This window comes from Gossypium arboreum, chromosome 9 (assembly GCF_025698485.1).
Source record: "Gossypium arboreum isolate Shixiya-1 chromosome 9, ASM2569848v2, whole genome shotgun sequence".
NCBI lineage: Eukaryota > Viridiplantae > Streptophyta > Magnoliopsida > Malvales > Malvaceae > Gossypium > Gossypium arboreum.
In genome coordinates this window covers 82,172,952-82,197,386 of record NC_069078.1, presented here as the reverse complement: position 1 = coordinate 82,197,386, position 24,435 = coordinate 82,172,952, and the positions used below count along the sequence as shown (strand labels likewise).

General features: G+C 31.8%; 2 protein-coding genes and 1 long non-coding RNA gene across 4 annotated transcripts; 2 read left to right on the top strand and 1 right to left on the bottom strand.

Annotated features, from left to right (window-relative positions):
• The first annotated feature begins 115 nt into the window (after positions 1–115).
• On the top strand, positions 116–7,183 carry LOC108449981 (AMSH-like ubiquitin thioesterase 1). 2 transcript variants are annotated; one of them, XM_017747386.2, is made up of 14 exons: positions 116–520; positions 1,771–1,835; positions 1,941–2,016; positions 2,097–2,249; positions 2,441–2,535; positions 3,498–3,603; positions 3,675–3,721; positions 3,963–4,287; positions 4,454–4,543; positions 4,625–4,687; positions 4,822–4,896; positions 5,739–5,801; positions 6,569–6,621; positions 6,717–7,183. In XM_017747386.2, the coding sequence occupies exons 1-14, from the start codon at positions 407–409 to the stop codon at positions 6,889–6,891; spliced, it is 1,500 nt and encodes a 499-aa protein (XP_017602875.1). In that variant the 5' UTR covers positions 116–406; the 3' UTR covers positions 6,892–7,183. The 2 variants fall into 2 exon arrangements, with proteins under 2 accessions (XP_017602875.1, XP_017602876.1); XM_017747387.2 differs by lacking the exons at positions 6,569–6,621; positions 6,717–7,183 and adding an exon at positions 5,956–6,229.
• Positions 7,184–11,446: 4,263 nt separating this feature from the next.
• Positions 11,447–13,876, bottom strand: LOC128280783 (uncharacterized). The gene is made up of 3 exons (XR_008270936.1): positions 13,752–13,876; positions 13,196–13,279; positions 11,447–11,803 (listed from the first exon to the last, which is right to left on the bottom strand). It is a non-coding gene; the product is annotated as an uncharacterized LOC128280783 (long non-coding RNA).
• A 3,875-nt stretch (positions 13,877–17,751) lies between these two features.
• LOC108452824 (LEAF RUST 10 DISEASE-RESISTANCE LOCUS RECEPTOR-LIKE PROTEIN KINASE-like 2.5) lies at positions 17,752–24,431 on the top strand. Its single transcript, XM_017750608.2, has 3 exons — positions 17,752–18,749; positions 22,253–22,285; positions 23,160–24,431. The coding sequence occupies exons 1-3, from the start codon at positions 17,987–17,989 to the stop codon at positions 24,218–24,220; spliced, it is 1,857 nt and encodes a 618-aa protein (XP_017606097.1). The 5' UTR covers positions 17,752–17,986; the 3' UTR covers positions 24,221–24,431.
• Positions 24,432–24,435: the final 4 nt, after the last annotated feature.

Genomic DNA, 24,435 nt, shown 5'->3' with positions numbered 1-24,435 from the left:
GGAGAGACCGATAAACCCAAAAAAGTTGAGGGGGCAGGGCAGGCAGTTGCCCTTCCCACTGTCCACATTCCCGCACAAACCGTTATCTACTACAACCAAAAAATCACATGTTAAAATCGTGCTAATCCTTGGGACAGGGATACCGAAACCCTGCAGCCAAACAATTACAAAAAAATGGAGTAAACATGTCGAAACAAGAATTTATGCATTTCCATACTTGCCCCTACCAGATTGTAGAATGACTTTTCTCTTTGGTACCCTGTCCCTTGCTTCTCGCCCAATCCGCCGATGACTTCATTTCTCATACCTTATGGTTAACTGATCGGAATCGGCCCTTCTGACTAACCTTATTTTACTAACCAGTTAAGAAAAAGTAACGGAAGGACATATTGAAGGGGAAGAAGGGATGAGATCTTCGACGGAGAGAATAAACATAGCTGCAAGTGCGCAAAAACTTGATGTTGATAATCGGATCCCTCTCCGCTATTATTACCGGATCGCCGATAATATTCTCAAACAGGTATATTTTCTTATTATATTTATTTATTTTCACGTAGAATTAGTTGTAATATATAAATGTATTGTGCTGTTTGTGTTCCATAATTTTGGTATTTTTAGTTGATTAAGGTGACTTAAGTCTCGTTTGGAGGTTGCATTTTTCACTTACATTTTGCTCTCTGCTTTTGTTTCCTAACAGTTGCTAAATATTAGAACAAATAACGCGGAAGTATGATCATTAGTGATTTGAAAAAGTACTAGGTCCCGCGGTGAAAGGTCTTTTAAAAGCAGAAAAAGAAAGTGCTGATCTGAATCTGAGAACATAGTTAGCGATAGTATAGTTACGGTGTCAGGGCTTAGATAGCGCGGGAAAGTGTAACCACATGAAGGATTAAATTGGAAAAAGGTGAGATATGATGTAATTTTCATTGGGATGGAAAACTTGGAAGTACTCTAATGCTGTCATTGATAAAAGATAATGGTAACTTATATTAACTGGATTCTTCATTTTCTCTAAAGTACTCATATACCATTCTTGTGTCTGATATATGTTTGGAGTACACAATTCTCAAAATACATGGAAAAACTTAAAAATAATAAACATTCCTGTATTAAACACATGCCTGTATGCAACTCAACCTTGAGTCCGGGTAGCATAGACGGTTGACATTCTATTTCAACTACATTTTTATAGCTTCACGTTCGTGGTGTACTATTGATCTCAAGGTACTCAATTAATCTGGTGTAGTTCTATTAACTCTGCATTCAGATATGTATTCTCTTCTCTTTCTGTTGTATATTTTGATGAATCAGTGAGAAATAGATATTTCCTGATGAGTTTTGTCGTCATTATTAGTCAAAGCTATGGATAATCTCTGTATTGACCCTTTTTTGTAGGTTATAGTTAGTATGAGATATAGGCAATGAACTGTAAAAGTAACAGATAAGGAAGTCTTCGAAGTGAAATTAGTGTACAAAGAGCAGCCAAGGTTTTTATTTGTGGCAAAATTGTTAACGTTATTGTGACTTCAGAAATGAATTATTTTGCACCTGCAGAGGATTATTATTGTATTTGGAATGTTGATGGCTTCTTATAGTTCATTATTTTGGGTATAATGTTTTTCTAATACCTATGGCTTCCCTGGATTGTCGCTTAGATTATGTCAAATGTTTGGCTGCTCATGTTTTAATACAGGCAGTGTTAATTTTTCGAATAATTAACATCTTGTTTTGAATGATCTGGCTTTTTCTGATGTACTCACTGCTCTCTAGGCTGATATATTTCGAGCTGAGAAGAATATTATAGATCTATATATCATGCTTCTAAGGTTTTCAAGGTCAGAAAAATGCCCTTCATTTTAAAAAAAAAAAAAATCATAATATTCCTTTGAAATGCATATAAAGCTACATTTTTTGCTATCTCACTCTGTTTCTTCCTTCAGTTTGGTTTCTGAAACAATACCTTGCCATCGGGATTATGGAACGTCTCTAAAATATCAAAAGGTTTACTTGAAAAAGGTAAAAACTGTCTCCCTCCCTCCGTCTGGTTACTATTCTAAGTGTTTGATATGAAATTTGATTTCAAATTCTTGTTGTAGAGGCTAATAAATGCCTTGACTGAGCTTGAGGATTTGAAGCCACAGGTGCAACAAAAGATCAATGAATTAAACAGAATATATACTTATCAAAGTACTTCATTAGAGCAGTCTGCTGTGAAAAACCAAAATTTGACATACTACGGTGTGACAAAGGTACTGTTAGTGCTTCTAAATTCTGCTCATGAACTGCTACTTCAATTTCCTTTTGACTGCTTTTTTATCATCCTGTAGTATAGGCTGAGTTAGTCTTCTTTCACGATTATAGCTACAAAGTTTCTGATTTATTCTTTTACTCTTGTAAATCCAGCCTTGATGATCAAAATAAATTCTGTTTTTACCTGCAGGCAGTCAGACCAGCAGCACGAGAACTTGGTTATTATGGTTCAAGAACTCAGCAACTTTCATATTCCAACCCAATGGAAGTGCAGTTTCGGAGAATGTAAATTGTTTTCTTTATTTTAGTGATTTCCCACTAATGTTGCATAGAGTTCAGAACTTTAAGTCTTGAAGTGAAGTTTTGCTTTCTTTTCCTCAATAACTTGCTACAATTGGCCTTTTTCTATCCTGTCCCTCTTCTCGCCTGCTTTTTTATGTTTAAAATCTGGATTCTACAATATACAAAAAGTATCCTAAATCTTTGGTCTTACTGTCAAATCACCCTTCATAATCTTTAAAGTACAGACAAATAGTAGTAAATTTAGGTAAACTTGTATATTTCATCCTAAATCTTTCCCAGATGGAGAAAACATTTTCATAGTTATTGAAGCAGCATCAAACTGCATAAAGTTTCTATTCTTTTTAACTGTTGAACTGGTTACTATTAAATTTAAAAGAAAATTAAATATGAGAAACGAGCTTTAGGGCACTGTAAAATGCTAATTCCTGTATAAAATGAATTTTTTTGTTTCTTTTTCATGGAGAAAGTGGACTGGGTTGGAAAAAAATTATCAGGGAATCTCTTAAGCTCATTAGAAGATTGCTTTGATTTTGTTTTGAATTTGTATCTGATGCTAAATATGCATTACAAAATGAAGCTCATGTTGGTATGCTCATTTTGCATTTCGTATTAGTGATAAGGACCACTTACTCTGCCATGAAATGCAGTTTGGTTTGAATTTTTCGGTATTTCAACTGAAGCTTTGTTGAACATGGAAGATACCAATGTCCACCAACCCAATTTCTCACCTCTTAAACTTTGGTTTTACTTTGGCATTTTGTTCCTTTATTTTAGTTGATATTTAAGTTACAAAGATACTTTGGTTTTTCTGTACTGTTGCAGTTTTACTAGCTTCGGCATTTTATGTTATAGGAATTGAATCTGGAGTTCAACATCCAGATTTTGGTGCATGTTACATTTGAAAAGTGTGTTTGATGACCCCTAATTATTTTGTTGCTTCTTAGGTCATTAAACCTGTTGCGTCCAAAGGAGGAAACCCTCTCCAAACATTCTATTTTGGGTCCAAATGGGCTTTATGGGCAGTGGCAGCCACCTAGGAGTGATAAAGGGGTATGATGATATTTATCTAATTGTCCGGTCCTCACTAAGAGGCTGTTCTTACACTTCATTTCTTTTTGCAGGTCAAATATCCAAGCGATGTTGATCTGACTCCAGTTGAATTCCCAAGGTAAGCTCTTTATGGGTTTTGCGTTTTGGGAATAATTCCTACTTGTTGATCTAAAATTACATCACTGTTAGGCGATAATATGATAGTTTCTGTAGGCATAAAGGATTATTTTATTGAAGTATATTTCCTTTGAAGTGAATTTTGAAAGTTACTTATGCTGATGTCCTTTTTATTTATTTTGATAGTTTTGAAGTTTATGGTTTGAGTACTTTATCATCTGATAGTATTCATGTGTAACCAGTTTACAGCGGCCTATAGAAAATGAACTTCCAGGGAAGAATGATCATAGCAACTCCGAGCCTGAAGCATCTAGCATCGAATCAATTCTCAGTGTTGATAATTATGTGAATAGTGAGAAAAGTCACGTGGATGAACCTTGTCCGATGATTTCTTTTGAAGAATCAGAAACTGCTCCTGTTCATAATAATATTACCAGACAGCCATCACCTCCTCCTGTACTTGCAGAAGTACAAGATTTGGTTCATGCTACCCAGGCCTCCAGTATAATAGAGAATCCCTCTGCAGATGGTCTTGTTCATTCTGAATCTCCTCTAGAGTTGCACATTGTAAGTTAATGACATTTGCTGTTGATGTTTATTCTATGTTGTCTTCATTAACAATCAATCTTCTTGGAATGACAATGGCATAATTTGGTTTTTCTAATGAGAGATATTTTGCTGGTTATTATCCTCAATAACCCCTAATGTTTTGATTTGACATTGGCTGTTGCAGGCAACCACAATGATGGAAAGCTTCATGAAGCTGGCTAAATCAAATACTGATAGGAATTTAGAAACTTGTGGTGTTCTTGCAGGTTCCCTTGTAAGTGCCGATGCCTTAAGAGCTTTGTTTTGCCTTTGACACAATACAATACGTAAGTTTTAATGTGATACTGTTCTGCAGAAAAATAGAAAGTTCTATGTTACAGCTCTTATTATCCCGAAGCAGGAATCAACATCTAACTCGGTATGGCTGTCTCATTGTGGATTTATCATATTCAACTTCACTTCTCTTCCATCGATCAAAATTCTCTTTTCTTTTTTTACTCTTCTTTAGCATGTTATGTGATTCCTTTGATTTTACCTTTTTTTTTTTATTAGTGCCAGACAACAAATGAGGAGGAAATATTTGAAGTGCAGGATAAGAAATCTCTCTTCCCCCTGGGCTGGATTCATGTAAGTGTTTCATAGTCTACTCGCTTCACCTTATAATTGATCTTCTGATAAGTTATAAATTGAGTTTACCTTCCTTAGTGGTAAGTTGAGCACAATTTCGAAGTCATTTAATAAACAAGTTCAGTTAGAATATAGTTTACCTTGGTCCATCTGTGAACTTGATAACCTAGTTTTGAGAAAGCTTGATAGAACCTTGTTTTATTTTTCTATTCTCTACTCCCTGAAGATATTTTTATTTGATAAAGTTGGCATAGAGTTCATACATTATTTTAGAAAAATATACTTTTACAAAGACATTTTTCATGTGTCCATGAAACCATAAATGAACACTTGATAAGGAGGAACCATCTCCATAAATAAGCATTTTTAGGATGGAGTAGGGAGAAGTGGGTTAAAAATATGGGCTCTTTGACCTCACTATTTATGTTTTTTCTTTGTAAGGTTGGTCCCACTTGATTGGTGATACCAAAACTAATTAAGGAGCTTTATAGTACTATAAATTAGAGGTGCTTACATAGCTTAATATGTCTCCTTAATCTGTAATGTGTATGAACAGAACCAGTATCCTTTCTATGTTTGCCATTATAGAAGGGAAGGGGAGTAAATGAATGAAATCTTTGTTTCCAAGTCTGTTTATCAAGATCTTATGTCATAAAATAGGAATAGAGGACATTAATACCAAGTAATATATAACCAAGTATCTGTCAGATTTCTTCCACTCTTTTACTTGACATTTGCATGTCTAATAGGGTATTTTTCAACAATATATTTTTAATGTTTGAGGGGACCGGTGTTTTATAGTCCTTATGCTGACCATCTTGACCATATATTTCAATCCCCAGACGCATCCTACTCAGTCATGTTTCATGTCATCAATTGATCTTCATACTCACTACTCATACCAGGTATGTTCCTCTTGGTATCATAATAAAAGTAGTGCCTTTTAGTGATCGATTCATTTATGTTTATTTTTTCCAGTTCTTTATTTAGGTAGCTGCTAATATCATTTTGGTATTTAATTTGAATAGTCCTTTTTTGTGCTTATATCTTGAAGTGCAGACAGTGTCTGGCACAAGAAACTGTCAGGGAATGAATGAAATCTGTGTGAAGTGTATAGACAGGTTGGATAAAGTGAAAATGAAGTCTTTCTCCTTTTAGGTATCTGTGTTTTTACTTTGTAATGGGTAAGGACCTCTCTGCTAAAAGGTAGCAGAGAATCCCTTACTTCGTCCCATGATTTAGAATGCACGTGGAACTTAATTTATGACTGATATTAATTCAGTTGTAAACGTAAATGGAAATTAATTTAAAAGGAGAAGATGATTTGAACAAATCTTGACCGTATATTTATTTGTAAGTCCAAGTAGTGGATATCTCCACTATTTAGAAGGCCGTGGACAGGATCATTCCCTTTTTAACATTCTTCATTTTGTAGTTCTTGAATCTCTTTATGTATTCTGAATCTATTTGTGTCTGTTTACTCTATAGCATTCTGTTTGTGAAATTGGAAGAGAGATTAGACTCTGTAAAACTACATTTTCTCCTTTATTTGGAAAATCCCTAGATCAATATTTTAGCAGGATCTCCGTGAGCTTATCATTTCCTGTAGAGAAGCAGATTGATATGGACATATTGGTCATTATATGTGCCGGAAATGATTGTGTATTTGTAGATTATGTTGCCAGAAGCTGTAGCGATAGTAATGGCACCAACAGATAGTTCAAGGTGAGAAGCATATTCTAATGATTAATGATTTTGGATCTTTGCTATATCTTATGCAATTAGTGTTTTACTTTTGATCCCTCTGATTATGAGTGCAGAAAACATGGGATTTTTCGTTTGACGACTCCTGGTGGCATGTCAGTCATCAGACAGTGCCAGCAACGTGGCTTTCATCCACACAATCCACCTCCTGATGGGGGCTCCATCTATAATGCCTGTACAGATGTGTATATGAATCCGAGTGTGAAGTTTGATGTCATAGATCTTCGATGATCACTATATCAAAATAGCAGCTGGGTGGACATGTTTTGGTAATGCAGTAGGTTGATTTACCAAGTGTAAAATCTACCTGCTTGTATAGTACATATACATAGAAGACAAGGAAGTGTATAATAATATCATATTTGCATGGTCAGGGTAGGAAATACTGAATTGGCAAAAGAAAACAACGAAGAGGACACTGGATTTTATTCTTTCTATGTATTAACCAAGAAAGGTTCTGATTCGTTCCAAGTTGAATTGCAGAGTTGTAATGGCAGTCCACATTTTGATTCTTGCATCAGAATCAGGTATCTCTGTCATCTCCTTCGCTGTCCCTTCTCAACTCATTCCTCAACAGTGACAACCAACAAACTTCTTCTAAAATTCCATCAGCAGCCGATTCTAGTGCCATACCTTCTTAAGTTTCTCGAACCAGTTTTCTCATAAAAATTTTGGCACTTTTTCCCTTATTGAAGTCAATGTCTACCGTCTATCATAACAATTAAGCTGTGGATATATCATAATACAAAGAAGTCGAAGATATTGCATGCATTATTTTTCAAGAAGTCGATCTTGTTTTAGGTAAAAGTATCATTGTAGTCTGCATACTCTATTTCAGATGAAAGTAAAATATTCTCTGTTAAAATTATGCTGTTAAAGGGTGTTTTATATATAATGCACAATAGCAAGTATAACTCTTGAGCTTTACACTTTAATTCAATTTGACCTTATTCTTTAATTTGGGTCAAATTGGCCATTAACCTTTTATTATTTATGTGACATTATTTTATCTTATATGTCATGACAAAAGATAATTTAAAAATTATAGTAAATTCAATTTAATTTTTCTAAAAATCATCACTAAGAATTATAATTCCAAAAATTATAGAAAAAAATCAAAATTTAAAAGCTACAAAATCATAAAAAAAATCTAAAACATTAAAAAATTATAACAATTAAAAGTTCAATAAAAATTTAGAAAAGTTAAAGATGCAAAAGAATTTTGAACTTTTTTAAATTAAAAGATTTTATAGAAGCTTAAATTTTTTGGATTAAACTGGAGATTTGTCATATGTAAAGTTTTTTAAATTGAACTGGTGGTTGAACAGGTTAGGCTATCAGTTTGTCAGTCTAGTCGATCTGAACAGTTTAACCAATTCGATTAAAAAATTAATAAATATGATTCAATCGGTTCAAAAGGTTTGTACTAGTTCCTGGTCTGATCGATCAATCTGATCTAGTCCAAACCACAACACATTATAGGTGAATATTAAAATTTGCCACTATCATTGATATTTGCTATTATATTTTAAAAATATGTGTAAACTTGCTACTCAACTTTTATGTGATTAAATTTTTAATTAAACTTTGAATTTTATTAAATTTTACCACTAACTTTAATTTTTAATTAAATTTTATAACTCAATATTAATTTTGATAATTTGAGAACATAAATTAATAATAAATTCTTTCAAATATTTTTATTTTAATAGCTAGCAATAATTTAATTTATAAATATTAAAAATTAATAAATTAACTTGGAAATTTTATTTAATGAAATAAATACACGAAAAATAAAACTACATATAACTTATTATTGTCACATATTCAAATTAAGTATAAAAATCATTAAAATTTTTCTTGAAATTATTTGAAATTAAAATTGAACAAATGCAGTAAAAAAAATAAAACAACAAAATTCAACAAAGAAAATTTAGCTTTGAAACAAAAGAAAAGGGACAAAATTTAATAGAGGATGGAAGTACAGTGATAAAACTTGAAGGTTGGACAGCTTGAATGAGAATTAATCTCCAATAACAATGGCCTCACCGTAAGATTTGTTTGTTGGATTAGCCATAAAAAAGAAAAATATTCCGATGGAACCACATAGCCGACCCCGAAGTCCATTTTCAACATTGATCTGATCTTTTGATTGTCTGCATTCTTCTGTCACATCATATATACTTGCGCCGTAACCACGTACTTGATGTACTGTGAGCGGGTTAGGGCGTTCTCTAGAAAAACAAACAGCATTCCTGTGCTTCCGTACTTGCCAGAGGATTATTGCACAACTCGTACACAAGAAATCTTCTTCAGTTGAGCACAGTGGGCATCGTGTTTCATTCCCAATATTCCAAACAGTCTCCCAATTGAACCTCCGTTGTTGGCACTCCTCAGTTCCTTCATTACTTTGTTCTATGAACTTACATGCCTCTTTGACATTAAACTGGCCCGTAAAGCTATACTTTCATACATATCCATAAACCTATCGACACTTTTCAACCCCAGAATACCTCAAGAACAACTGATTTCTTATGATTGATGGATAGTCCAGATACTGAAAAATAATTGTTCAAATTAAGATGCCTACATGTGCCTATGGAAGCATTGAAAAATAAATGTCATTTGCAAACAGTAAGCGTGATATTGTAGGGCAGAATTTACTAATCCAGATCCCCTCAATTTCTGAATTACTCTCTGCCTTAAGCAACATTAGAGATAATATATTTTAGCATAAGAGAAAAATATATGGATGTAGAGGATCACTTGACGCAGGTAAAAAGGGGTAGTTGTTGTTTGTCTCAGGGGAAGTCACTTATGATCACCCCTTCGTCTTGAAGGTAATTATTACATATACTTCACTAAGACTCGCTGAGGGGACTATTTTACTACTCACCATTCCTCATCAAGCTCAATCACCCCAATAAGGTCACTATCACTTGTTGCTAATATCTTACAATTTTATCTAATAAAGTCATATAATTAACTTAAGAAAATATTTACGTCGATTCACCAATCAAAAGAGAACACATGGCCTATAAGTGCCTACTTAAATACCTCTCCAAACTTCACTAACTTACATTTCCTTTCCCAAAACCCTATGTAGTCTCTTTTTTCCTCATCTCAATATCAGTTGCGACTTTAGATTGTTTGAGTGAGCAGCTACATCAACTTACTCCAACTCATACCCCTTAAGAACTAAGGGCGTAACCAAAAGGATTAGCCAGTAGCCTTGGTCCCCCTTGACTCAATGAAAAAATTGTTTTATAACCCCTCTCCAAAATTAAAAGATTTAATTTAGTCCATTTTTAACCTTTGATTAAATAGAAACATTATAATTTTAGCCCTTTCAAAAAATTAATAATTTAATTTAAATTTTTTAAATACAAAACTTTCGGCTTTGGGCCCCAAATTTTATAATATTATCTCGGTCTCCTAAACAAAATTTCTAACTTTGATCTTGTTAACAACCCTTATATTAATTTATTACTTTATAAAAATAATAAATATTTAATTATTTCCCAATAATTGATATTCGATTAAATTGTGATACAAACTAAATCAAAAACTTAAATAATATTTTAGATTCAAATTCATAACATTCAGAGCATGCAAGAAAATAATACTTTTGCTATTTAAAATAATTTGAATATAAAATATAAAATATTTTAATTAGACATTTTAATTTATTTAAAATAATAAGTTAAAATTTAATTTTTTAAATTTTAAATGAGTAATTATTTTAGTGGGTAGTTATTTATTAAAAGAAAAAAAGCTTGATTATCCTTCATTTTATTTTAATAATATCATTTCAATTTATAATTTTTAACAATGTTTAGAAAGCCACTTAATAATTAGATTTTACGGTAATTGTTTATAATTACACATATGTGGCATATTTGAGCAATCACTCTAATTAGTGAGTCCAATTGAATTGAGCGTAATTAGAACACCCTAAGTACACTCTCCAATTCTTTGTGGAAGGGTAGAAATTAAAGTAATTACAAGAGTAATTAAATAATTACACTCAAATCTAGTTACCATATAGTTTTCTAAACATGCTGGTACATGGCTTAAGTTTTAAGAGTTATTTTTGTACAATAATAATAGTATTTTAATTTTAAGACATATATTTTATTGATCTCGTTTAAATAATTTAAAATTTTAACTAATGAGAGATAATTTCCTATACATTTTGACCTACAAAATTACATAGTGTAACACCCCTGGCCCGCATCCGACGCCCGGATAGGGTTCGAGGTGCTACCTGACTTTTACTAACACTTCCATACTAAACAAGGCCATGAAATCTCAAATAATTAAAAACTTTTCTTTTCTCATGCAATCTCATCCTTTATGCGAGCTTACGAGGCCCAATACATGCATTCGGGTGGTTCGGGACCCAACCGAGAACTCATGAAAAACTTAGGAAATCTCTTGTATCAAGGCTCCACACGCCTGTAGGTATAGAACACACGCCTGGGTGCTAAGAACACGCCTGTCCGAACCCATGTCCAAAACACGGACAAATACAAGGCTATTTTCCAAGCCATTTTGTCACACTCACAACACATGCACGCATACTTATACAATAGCATACAACATGGCAAAATTAGGCACTTAAACCTTCCTAACATGACATGACCATGGTAATTTCACATGCAACCATTACAATAAGTTTTTCTTTCATCTTTACCATATTAATGCTATAGCTATCAACATGTCATCAAACCTCATGTCCATCACAAAGCATGCATAATCATATCCACAAACCATTCATGAAGCATTATTAACTATTTACCAATCACTTAATCCTGCATTAGTTATTAGCTCATCAATGAATCTCAATTCAATCTCTAAGCATACATGTTGTAAGCCACATCACAAGAGATAATAACATACATGCATAAGAATAATCATATGGGCCCATAACGATATTAGCCGACATAGGCCAATTTACATTGACTAATACTACCTTAATAACAAGCCAATGCCTTTGGCTAAATCATAATATTACATACTCACATTAAAACCCTATACATGCCATAGACTAGAATCACTTGAGTTTACTTACGCCGATAGCGTTAACTCGACAGTGTGATAATATCTCTGATGACCTCCAACCCGAGCTAACCTGGAAACTCTGGAAAACATGGGAAAGAAGAGGGGGGGTAAGCTTTCGCTTAGTAAGTTCATATGAAAACAATAAGCAACTCATTAACTTGTTTTATCAATGTTTACAACATATTCTCAAGTTCACTACAAGCTGTCTTTCTGAGCAACGGTCACTAAATTATTTATATATGGAGCTACGAAACTCTGAATTAAGTTCCGTTAATTTTCCCTGAAACTAGACTTATTTTCCTTTCTTCCATAAAATTTCTAGAATTTTTGTTTAAGCCAAATAGTACAGTTTATTCCTCAAAGTTACCCCTGATTCACTGCCTGACAGTTCCGACCCTTTTATACTAAAGTTCGATTATCTCATAGTACAAGACTCGAATAATGTTCTCGTCTATTTCTCTTGAAACTATACTCATATCTCTACTTACTAATTTTTTTATAGAATTTTTGGTTGGGCCAATCAGTACAGTTTATTAGTTAAAGTCTCCCATGTTTCAGGGTATGACCACTCTGAACCTTGTAGACTACAAACCGAATTTCTCCCTGTACAAAATTCCAACGACCATGCCGTTTATTTCCTCTAAAAATAGACTCAATAAGGAATCCATGCATGTAAGGTATGACTCTTAGTAATTTTTATACAATTTATGATGAATTTTTAAAGTTAGAATAGGGGATCTCAAATTCATTCAGACCCTGTTTTACAAGAATTCAAATATCACACAATATAGAATTCTTTTTCTTCCCCTGTTTCTTTCATGTGAAAATAGACTCATTAAGCTTTAATCTCATATTTTATTCTGCCTCTAACTAATTTTCCAGTATTTTTAGTGTATTTTCAAAGTTACACTACTGCAATAACTCAAATCTGTCAAGGCTAAGTTACTCATTCATGATCATTGTTCACAAAATTAATACAACATCATTTCATCCATCATGGTAAGAACACATATTATGCATCATAGATCATCACATATCAAGGCATTTTCATAGGCTTAATATACATACTTGCACAACTCGTAACATAACTCAAGTGTATACTCACCAATGACTTACCTCATTGGGACCATCATCAACTCTTTCCTTGGATTACCCGTTGAACACTTGGAATACTAATTGGATACTCGGAAAAGCCTTTGCACATAAGTGCCTCAATTGTAGCTAAAGCTACCTCATATCTCATGACATTTCAATGCTCACTCTCGAGCTAGTCATCTAGACTCATAATTCCTAGTGACATGTCACTCGTATCCTATTCTATTCCTAAGGTTCAAACGGGATTTTTCCTCGTCTATTAAGGCTTTGTCTTATCATATTTCTATTAATCATATACATTTAATATCTGTACAATTCATGTAATGATAACATTTAAATACATGTATAGCATGGTATTGTTTACATACAAACTTACCTCGATACCACAAAGGTGAAAAGGACATAATCATCCCTTAATCGATTTCTTTCCGTTCTAGGTCCAAATCTCGATTTCATTGATCTATAATATCACATTTAGCCTACCAATCAGTCACAATATTCATATGGGTCTAAAAATCATATTTTTACAAATTTTCATTTTGACCCCTAAACTTTTGCATATTTACACTTTTGCCCCAATGCTCGTTAAATAATTTTTATCACATTTCTTTACTCCTTGAGTCTAGATGGACCATTTTCATAACTATAGCAACTCATAATTTCAACTATTTTACACATTACAACTCATTTTACAACTTAGCAATCTAGCCCTTTTTTAAGGTATTTTCATGCAATTTCTTTCACAAAAGTTGTTTATTAGACAACTAGGACTCATAATCTTTCATAAAAACACAACAAACAACACATTTACTCTCATGGCAAAACCCTAGACTCTTCATCATTTTGCAAAATAGTCCCCTCTTATGAAAGCTCATGCTTTAGGGGTTCCAAAAATGTAAAAATCATCAAGCAAAGACATTAAAATCACTTACAAGCAAGGGAAATATGTTGCTGAAATTTTCCAGCTTCAAAACCCTTTCTTTGCTGCATATTTCGGTGAAGGAGAAGAGAAAAGTGATAGCTTTTTCTTTTTGATTTGTTAATAATAAAACTAGTCAAAATTGGTGACCAAATTTCACCTAATTTTGACTTTTCAACAATTTTGTCTCCCATGGCCGGCCATCACACTTTCAATGGCCTAATTTCACTTTAAAGACCCCCAATTTAAGATACAAGGCAATTTAACACACCTTTAGGTATTAAACACAACTTTTACCTTTTACGCGATTTAGTCCTTTTTCGAAATTGGACTAGAAATTGCTAAAATTAACTTACCAAAATTTACATGCACTTTTAAAATTATATTATAACACATAAAATAATATTAAAATAATTTTCTCTAGCCTCGAAATAGTGATCCCGAAACCACTGTTCCGACTAGGCCCAAAATCGAGCTGTTACACATAGTGTATATTATAAATTATTTACACTAAATTTAACTTAAGTATATACTTATTATTAATTATTTATACTTGGTTAAGGATTAACCGATGATAACTGTAACACCCCTAACCCATATCTGACACTGGAATAGGGTTACAGAGCATTACCGAAAATTTCAGAAAATTTTCAAATAATTCATGAAATTTACTGTTCATAGCAAAACTGTCCACTTGAGTCATAGTCAATAAATTATTTATATCTTGAGCTACAGAACTCAAAATAAAGTTCCGCTAATTTTTCCTGAAACTAGACTCAGATATCTTCTTACCATAAAATTTTCAAAATTTTTGGCTTAGCCAAAAAGTACAGTTTATCCTTCAAAGTTACCCCTGTTCTGCTGTTTGGCAGCTTCGACCTTTCTTTACTAAAAATTAATTATCTCCTCATACGGAATTCGGATGATATTCCTATTTGTTTATTTTGAAAATAGACTTATTAAGAATTTTAAACATATAAATTATAACCTATAATTATTTTTGTACAATTTTTAATGATTTTCCCAAATCAAAATAGGGGATTTCGAAATTATTCTAACTCTATCTCACAAAAATTCAAATATCTCATAAAATACGATTCTTTTGCTTACACTGTTTCTTCTATGTAAAAATAGATTCAATAGGCTTTAATTTCATATTTTATTAAACGTCAAATTCGATTTTCAAATTTTTTGGTGATTTTTCAAATTTGGACTACTACTACTGTCCAAAACCGTTTTAGTGAAAAATGTTGATAACTAAGTTTATAACACCTTAACTTCCTTTCAATTAAACCCTATACATACCATATAAACCTTAAAATGCACAATAAAATTTACCGAAGTAATCTGGATAGTGTGCCCTAATGTGTTGATTCGATCCACTGATTTCACGTCAATCTACAAGAACATTTAACACACAAGAGTAAGCTTATGAAAGCTTAGTAAGCTCATAGGCATAGAAAAATAAATCTTACCGAACATTGCATATAATCATATAACATTTAATTTCAATAAATCCTCCTATAAATCACAAAATCATTAATAAACTCATTTCATTGATTTCAATGTCACTATTCACTAATTCTTGTTCTTTTGGGTTCATTTCTCATTTACTCTCATAGTCAAATTAGGGAATGATTACGGAATTGAGTACTTCGTTATCACAATGCCATAGTAAAACTATGGTTTTGCACATAGTCACATATTACATACCGAAGCCATAGGTCAGCCATGGTCTTGCACGGATCACATATCACACTGATGCCATATCCCAGATATGGTTTTATTCAGAAGCACATATCATACTGACGCCATATCCCAGATATGGTCTTATACGGAAGCTCATATCACACCGATGCCATAACCCAGCTATGGTCTTATTCTGAAATCACATATCACATGTTGCCATGGTCCAATCATGGTATTTTCCGTCAATTCATCTTAGCCACTGAACGAAAGTACTCAAATCCATCGTTCTAACTAATTTGTACTTTTACTTAATCATTATTTTACAATTATCAAAATTTTATAACGTTCATATACAATAATATACCATAATATTCATGAAATTTTCATAACAAAATATTGAATTTAGCCATATGAACTTACCTAGGCAAATTCGCAAAAGTCATACGAGTTCAGGGACTAATCAGCTATTTTCTCTTTTTCACGATTCACTTCGTGTTCTTGATCTATAATTGTAAAATCATTAATTTATTAGCATTCATTTCAATTTTACTATACTTTACAGTTTATACCCTTTAATTCTTAAAATTACACTTTTTCCCTAAATTTTTATAATTTTACAATTTAGTCCCTTCTTAATTAACCCATCAATTCAACTAACTTTTCTCAATTAACACTTTATTTATTCATTATAAGCTACTAAACAACCTTTGGAAATTAGAATTTCAGTACCAAACCTTAATTCACAACTTTTTCACAATTAGGTCCTAAAATCAATTTCTATCAAAATCACTTAATAAAATCATCATATAATAAATAATAACTTCAATTTCATAATAATTCACCACAATAATACAACACTTATTCATGGTAACTTTCAAAGTCACTCATAAAATCAAAAACTAATGAATTAGATAGTTGAACCTAATTGTAAAAGTCACAAAAACATAAATATTACTAAGAAAAAGTAAAAATTGAACTCACATATGTCAAAATATGAAAAAACAGCAACTTCCAGACCTCCCATGGCGTTTTTGCTGAAGAAAAATGATGATATCTCTAGATTTTTCAATTTTATCTTTATTTTATATGTTTAAATTGCAAAATTTCCAATTTTGCCCTTGTTTTTCCTTGTCTTTTTGCTGATTTTCTTGCCCAAACCGTCCAGCCCATAAAAGTTAGGTCTCATTGCCTTTTAAATCCCTCCTTATTAGTCACTTAAGCTATTTAATCACTTTACAAATTTTGCACTATTTTCAATTTAGTCCTTTTTAATTAATTGACTAACCAAACGTTAAAATTTTCTAATGAAACTTTAATACTAACTTAATAGAACTCCATAAATATTTATAAAAATCTTTATGACTTGGTTTATGAATCCGAGGTCTCGATACCTCGTTTTCAACCCGATTTACCTAATTAATTCTTTTAAATAACAAAATTCACTAATTAAAAAAAATACTTTTATAATCACACTTGACTCATAGGTATTAATTTATTAAAATTTTAAACTTACTTGTCGGATTTAGTGATCTCCAAATCACTATTTTCAACACCACTGAAAATTGAGTTGTTACAATAACAAAGAATATATGTTTAATATTAGAGAGAGAAATATGGAATGCTAGAGTGCATATAAGATTTGATGTTAGGTTCTTTTTTTCTCAAGGTATCTACCAGAACGATTTAATAACTAATCATCCGCATTCTGTAGGTCCCTTAAGGGGTAGATGCTGGCCACGAGTTTTAAAACTGCTTCATACCCAGGGCGAGGATCGAACTTTTGACCACTAATTTTTGTTAATTGTTTAGAGAGTTTTTTCTTAAGTATTATTGATAATTTTATTATAATTAATATTCTTTTAAAATTTAAAATTATGTAATTGTGCAATTAAATTTATTATTACTAAACATGAAGAAATTTTAATGTAATTTCAATCTACAATTCAAACATTTTAAGTAACTAGAATTTCTTGTAATTAGAAGATTGGGTAATTACTGTTTCATCTAATTACTCTTTAGTGTCCAAATACATCCTAAATAAATTTCTAATTGAATTAACCTTGAGTTTGACTGATCACACTTCAACTGAAGTTTTTTAATATAGTATATATAAAAATTTTAATATATAAATATAAAATTTAAATAAGTAACTATTTTTTAGTCGAGGGATGAGGATGAATTTGCACATTGAGCACAAACTTAAAAGATGATGTCAACTAGGTCCAACTTGAAACCAAACCACAAGTTATTGGGTCAAATTCTCAATAGATGAAAATTCGAAGTAGCTTACAATTTCTCTTTCTTTTCGAATAGAAAAAGGGAAAGACCAGTACGAGTGGTGTTTTCATATGAATTTCTGTATACCCTTCTCTTTGGTGGAAAATTCCAACTTCATTTGCGTCATGGTTTTCCGATTTTTATAGTTCACCATAGTCCACTTTATAATTTAGTTTACATTTTAATCGTAGAAATACTGCATAATTTTCCGGTTTTTATTAGTTTACCATATAACTTTTTCTCTTATAGCTGTTGCTCCCTCTTCAGAAATTGAAAAAGAAAATGCATCATCAACCCTTCATTTCAACACCTTCCATCTCCATCTCCATCTTCACTTTGTTGTTGTTTATCATCTTCCTCCTCCCAGTATCATACACCCAAGATGAACCCAGGCTTACGCAGTGTTTTAAAAGTTTTGATTGTGGAAACGTAAAGAGCCTGGTGTTCCCCTTTTGGAAAGAGGGTAGTCCTGAATATTGTCACCAAGAAGGCTTCGAGGTGACCGAATGTGAAGATGGTCATCAGCCAGTCATCAGTATTGGTGAGACTAAATTCCGATTGGTTTCTGTGGATCTGGTCAATTTTAGAATGACAATCACTAGGGAGGATTTGTGGGATCAAGTTTGTAGTTCAGATGCCAGTCGTATAACAAATGTGACTCTGGGATACTCTTTCCTGCGCTATTCCGATAAAAACCGAAACCTTACCTTCTTTTACAATTGCGAGCCATCAGTAGCAGCACCACCAGCTTCAGCTCAATTCCGGTGCGCCCAAGGGTTAGTTCCAGTCTATGCGGCTGATTTAGTGGATAGAGGTTCTTATGAACAGTTTTTTCGCTCTTGCCATGGCGGCCCTATCCAGGTTCAGGTTAATGAGAGGGCTTTCCAACAACTGAAGAATGGGAGCCTGGGAAACGTTGACTCTGAGGGTCTGGGATTTGATGTGTTCTATCCTTTGGCTGACCTTTTCTGCGAGAAATGCAAGATGCAGAACGGTTCATGCGAAAACATGGCCTCACCTCAATATCCTATCTGTAAACATCCTGGTACGCACAATCAATCTCTTCCTCTAATCAGTTCACATCTATTTGATTGCTAAAATCCCGTAAATTCCTAACCTCCTTAACCTTACTCAGTCTGTGGTGTGAATAGTGTTTTCTCCTTTAATTTTTTCAGTTTAAGAAAATATAGCATAAATTACGTAGCAGCGATGCCAATTACACATGTCTAACAGCAAGCTGATCGCATGCAAGTTTGCACATTAATATTACATTAAAGTACTCTTCCATAAAAAAATATATATTACATTAAACTCTACAAACTCTCCTAGCTAGGTTGCATTTAGTGAGATTAAAATGGAAAACTATAAGCTCACCATGAGTGATTCTAAAAAGAATCATGGTTAAAATCTTTCAGATCTTTTAAAATTTTGAGGTAAATCACTTAATTATGTTTTTTATTATTTAACTATTAAAAATTATAAAATTGTCACTCAATTATTCAATAATCTTTTTGTCCACCTAACTATATTGAATTTTTGAATGTTTTATTTTTACTTTAATTAGCTGAGGATAAAAAAGATAAAATTGAATAATTGAATTACTATTATAACTTTTCATAATTGAATAACAAAAAATATTAATAGATAAAAATATTAGCCTTTATATTTTTATTCAATTTAATTCATATTCTTTTATTCGATGAACTTCAATCTTTTATTATTAAGACGTTATTTTATTTTATATATGACGATAATAAATTATTTAAAAATTAAAAACTTGAGTAAATCACAAATAAAATTTGTCTTGCTTGCGGTCATAACTATCAACGCTATCACGCCTTGTTTTTACTGTCAAAGTCACTGTTCAAGCCACCATTCGAGGGTTTTCCTCCTTCTCTTTCTTTCTATGTGCTAGATCCTCTTGAAACAGCCACGAAACTCATGTTTTCGTGTTTCTCACAGCTATCGTCCATTGTCCCCGTGGGTTTCGACCAACTAGTCACTGCCTTATCTCTTACTTCTCCAATCTCTCTCCCCTAGTTCTTATCTTATCTCTTACTTCTCCAGTCTCTCTCTCCTATTTCTTATCGGAGCTTTTCAGATCTACGCTCTAAAGTTTGAAGGATATAAGCCCCGTTCACTAGCAGCCCACCGATCGATCATCGCGTGCCTTTGGACCTCAGTTCCTCTTGCTCAGTTATGGCGTTTGACCGCTCGGATCTCCGATTGGAGATCCATAGTGGTGCTGTTTTGAGTCAACAACCTTAAGGCTCTGGTATTTTCATGGTCACTAGCGGTTTGGCCATTGAACAGCCGGCCATCTCCCCCTTACGATCCTAGCCATGCGCTGTTGTCGATTTTCGGCCAACTTTTTTGGTAGGGAGCGGACAGATTATTGGAATAATGAAGTTTTTTGGTCCGTGTGTTGGATCGTGCTTTGGTTTCACTTAGTGATTAACCGTGGACCTTGAGTACTGTGGTGACTCGATTTCTCTAGTCTTCAATGACTTGGTTTTATCCAGAGTTTCAGGAACTCGTTTTGACTAGGCTTCTAGTGCACCAGTTGAGTTAGGTCATAGATGTCTTCATAGCCACAACGATAAGATTTTGTTTCCTTAATGGATAAGGGTGGGGTGTTTATAATTTGGTTAAAAATAATTAATCAATTCAATAATTTAATTTGGTTAATTAGTTAATGATTGAATTTAGTTTAGTTGGAAGGTGGTTAATAAATTTTAAAATTTAGTTATCAGTTAATTAGATTTAAAATTAAATAATTAACTTAATTAATTGAATTAATTGATATATTTTTATATTAGCAACGTATTTTTTAACTATTATTTTTATATTAATTAAATAATTAATATATATTATATATTTTGAACTATTAAAAAAACATTAACAACATATTTTTTTTATATTTTATATTTATTTTAATCAAAAGACAAAAATATATAAATTTTGGTTAATCAATTAAATTCATTGAAATATTTTAATTCGGTTAATGTATTTAAAAAACATTTTAATTGGATTAACTGTTGAAGATTTTTACTTTTCGACCCGTAGCGAAGAGTGCTATATGGTTTAAAGGGTCGTGAGAATGTGTTGGGATTTCTCCTTGCTTCTAGTTATCAACCAGAGGCTTGATTCAAGTAATAGATGATTTTTTTCTTCTTCAGAGAGTTTTAGGTTCTACTTACCTTTCGAAGCTTTCTGTTGTATGACACTGAGGTCTTCAATTGCTTCCTCTAACTAAGTTTGTAGCCTGCTTGACTTTTTTTTAGGGATAATATAATTGTTAGCCCCTGAACTTGGTAATTAGCTCTACTTCGATATTTATATTTTTTTGTAGTCTATTTTTATACTTGAACTTGACAACTAGATTCATTTTAGACCTTGAACTTAGATTCTGTCAAGATTTGATGATGTGGCATATGTTACTAAAGCAAGACTGGATCGAATGGACCAAAAATTGATCGATATAATGGTCTAAACAAAAAAATTGAACTGATTGACACAGAAACTACTTGGAATTAGTAAAGATAAAAAAATTGGTACAAAAATCAACAGTTGAACAAGTTGAACTGCTTTAATAATTTTTTTATAAATTTAAAATTTTTTAATTATTTATTTAATTTTTGTTGGTCCAATTGTCAAACCAATGAAACTAATTGAATCTGAAACAGGTGATCTGACCTGTTCGTACACATGTCTGCATAATCAAATTTTTATATTTTTCAATTTCAAGAACTAAACTAAACTTAATTGTCAAATTCAAGTACAAAAATAAACTATAAAAAAATACAATTACCAAAACTAAAATAAATCTTGATAATAATTTTAAGGGTCTGAAAATTGTATTATCCCTTTTAGGACGCATTTTGGCTGTAATCTTTTTTCTCTTCATAGAAAGAAATTATTGTTTGATAAAAATTTAAAGAAGCAAAACTTAATTAAGACATTAAAATTTTAATTAGTATTTACTTGAATAAAATATTTCAATAAATTAAAATTAAATCTGGTAAGAAAAATTACTTTAACCTATTATGTCTATATTATATATAAAATAGTTAATTAAGTTAGTGTTACGAGTCAACTTCATATTAATTATTAAAATACTCTTATTTTAAAGGGTATTTAATATTATTATAAAGTATTTTCATCTTTTTACATTTTATATAATATTAAATAAAACATGTAAAAAGCATTATTTGAGAATCAAATATAATACGGACGAATTCATATAGAAAATTTTTGTCACTCTATTAATAATTATTTGTTGAAATATTTTTATAAATATATATAATTAATATAAAATATTTTCATTCACGTGTAATAAATTCTAATATAAATAAACTATTCTATCTTGGAGGCCTTTAATTGGGCACCTGTAATGAAATAATTTGAATGAGGTGGTTTCCTTGTCACTCCATTAATAATCTTTATTGAAATATTTTTATAATATTTTCGTAATTTAAAATGTACTAGTAGTAATATTAATTGCTTATGAAATAGTTGGAGCTGAAGTGACGTAATCTTCTGTTGCAGGAAAAGGTTCTCTCTTAAAAAAGCTTACAATAGGTATGAAATCATTTATCGGGGTTGGAGAATGGGTTATATTTTTATATAATTAAGGTTGGAAAATGAGATTGCTTGGTTTGAATTTAAATTTTATATCTACAATATTTTATTAAACTAAGAAATTGTTGGAATTTTGAGATTTACTTTAATTGGCATTAGATTATTGTATATGACATATCATATTATTATATTATATTTAATAAGTAAATATAATTATTAATATACCATGTTATAACATTATATTGGCCAAAAATTATAATATTATATATAATATATATGGATATAGATATAGATATGTTAATTTATATTTTATATCCTAAAATTTTTAGCTAAATTCAGTTAAATTAATATGGTATTAATTATGTCCATAATGTTTATACATATATTGTTTCAAGTTGATACGAATATCATTAATCATAAAGAATAAATAAATATAATTTCATGATATAATATATACGGTAGATTTTATTCTTAATTTTATTATTATTATTGTGGTGTAATTATTAGGATTGAACTTAATCTTTCATGCACAACTACAAAATTATAAAGTTGTTAGATATAATATAATATAATATAATATAATATAATAAATTTTATATTAAAAAATAAACTGTATAATATCAATACTCAATAATTGTTATCATTTCTTATATTACCATACATACATAAATTAATAGTACATAACATATTATTAAAAAATTTGTAATAATATTTTAATTATATCACATTGTGTTATATAAAAAATTTCGATGATATATAATATTTAAATAATATCTCTTCCATAATAGAACATCTCTATAAATTAATTACTACTTCGAAATAAAAATATTTTGCTGCTTGATTTTCTCTAGTTGGTTTTCTGCTTATATGACAGGCCTTGGTAGTGCAGCAACTGGTCTACTGATCACCGTTATCAGCATTCTATTTTTCAGAAGAAAAATCTCGACTACCTTTTATTGTAAGTTTAGAAACATAGATCAAGATATTGAGGCTTTCCTAAAAAACAATGGAGGTTTAGTTCCTAAAAGATACAGTTATTCAGACATCAAGAAAATGACCAGCTCATTTAAAGAAAAGCTAGGCAAAGGAGGTTACGGTAGTGTTTACAAAGGGAAGCTACCCGACGGCCGCCTTGTTGCTGTGAAACTGCTTAATACATCCAAAGGAGATGGTCAAGAATTTATCAATGAGGTTGCTAGTATTAGTCGTACCTCTCATGTTAATGTTGTCACCCTTTTAGGCTTTTGTTTAGAGGGCGGAAAAAGAGCCTTGATTTATGAGTTCATGCCCAACGGATCGTTAGAAAAATTCATCTATGACTATGAACAAAATATTTCCAAAGATAATCGTCAGCACTTGACAGTAAAAGACTTGTATCAAATTGCAATCGGAATAGCCCGTGGGCTCGAGTACTTACACCTTGGCTGCAGCACTCGGATTCTGCATTTCGACATAAAGCCTCATAATATTCTTCTAGATGATCAATTTTGCCCGAAAATCTCTGATTTTGGGCTTGCGAAACTGTGTGGGAGGACTGATAGTATGGTATCTATGTTGGAAGCTAGAGGAACAATTGGTTACATAGCTCCAGAAGTATTTTGCAGGAACATTGGATGTGTTTCGCATAAATCAGATGTGTATAGCTATGGCATGATGATTCTAGAGATGGGTGGAGGCAGAAAGAACCTAGATGTTGGGGTACATCACACCAGCGAGATATATTTTCCGCAATGGATTTATGAGCATATTGAACAAGGCAATATTGAACCGGAATTGCTTGGTCTTGTGAGCAAAGAAGAAACAGAGATTGCGAGGAAGATGATAGTAGTTGGGCTGTGGTGCATACAAACAAATCCTAAAGACCGACCTTCCATAAGTAAGGTGAAAGAGATGCTGGAAAGCACACAACCGTTGCAAATTCCACCAAAGCCTTAGTCATTTCCGTCACCTTTGGACAGAAAGAGAATTTAGTGAAATCATATCATATATACTTTGTCCAAGCTGTCAATATTCATTACGAAACTCTCACCTTTCTAAATATTTTACCCTTTCAGATCTTCTTTATTTCATTGGATCAACAATTTGCTTGATAATCTTTCACCAGAGAATGAGAGCTGAGTTATGGGAATGTTTCCCATTATTTTGACTTC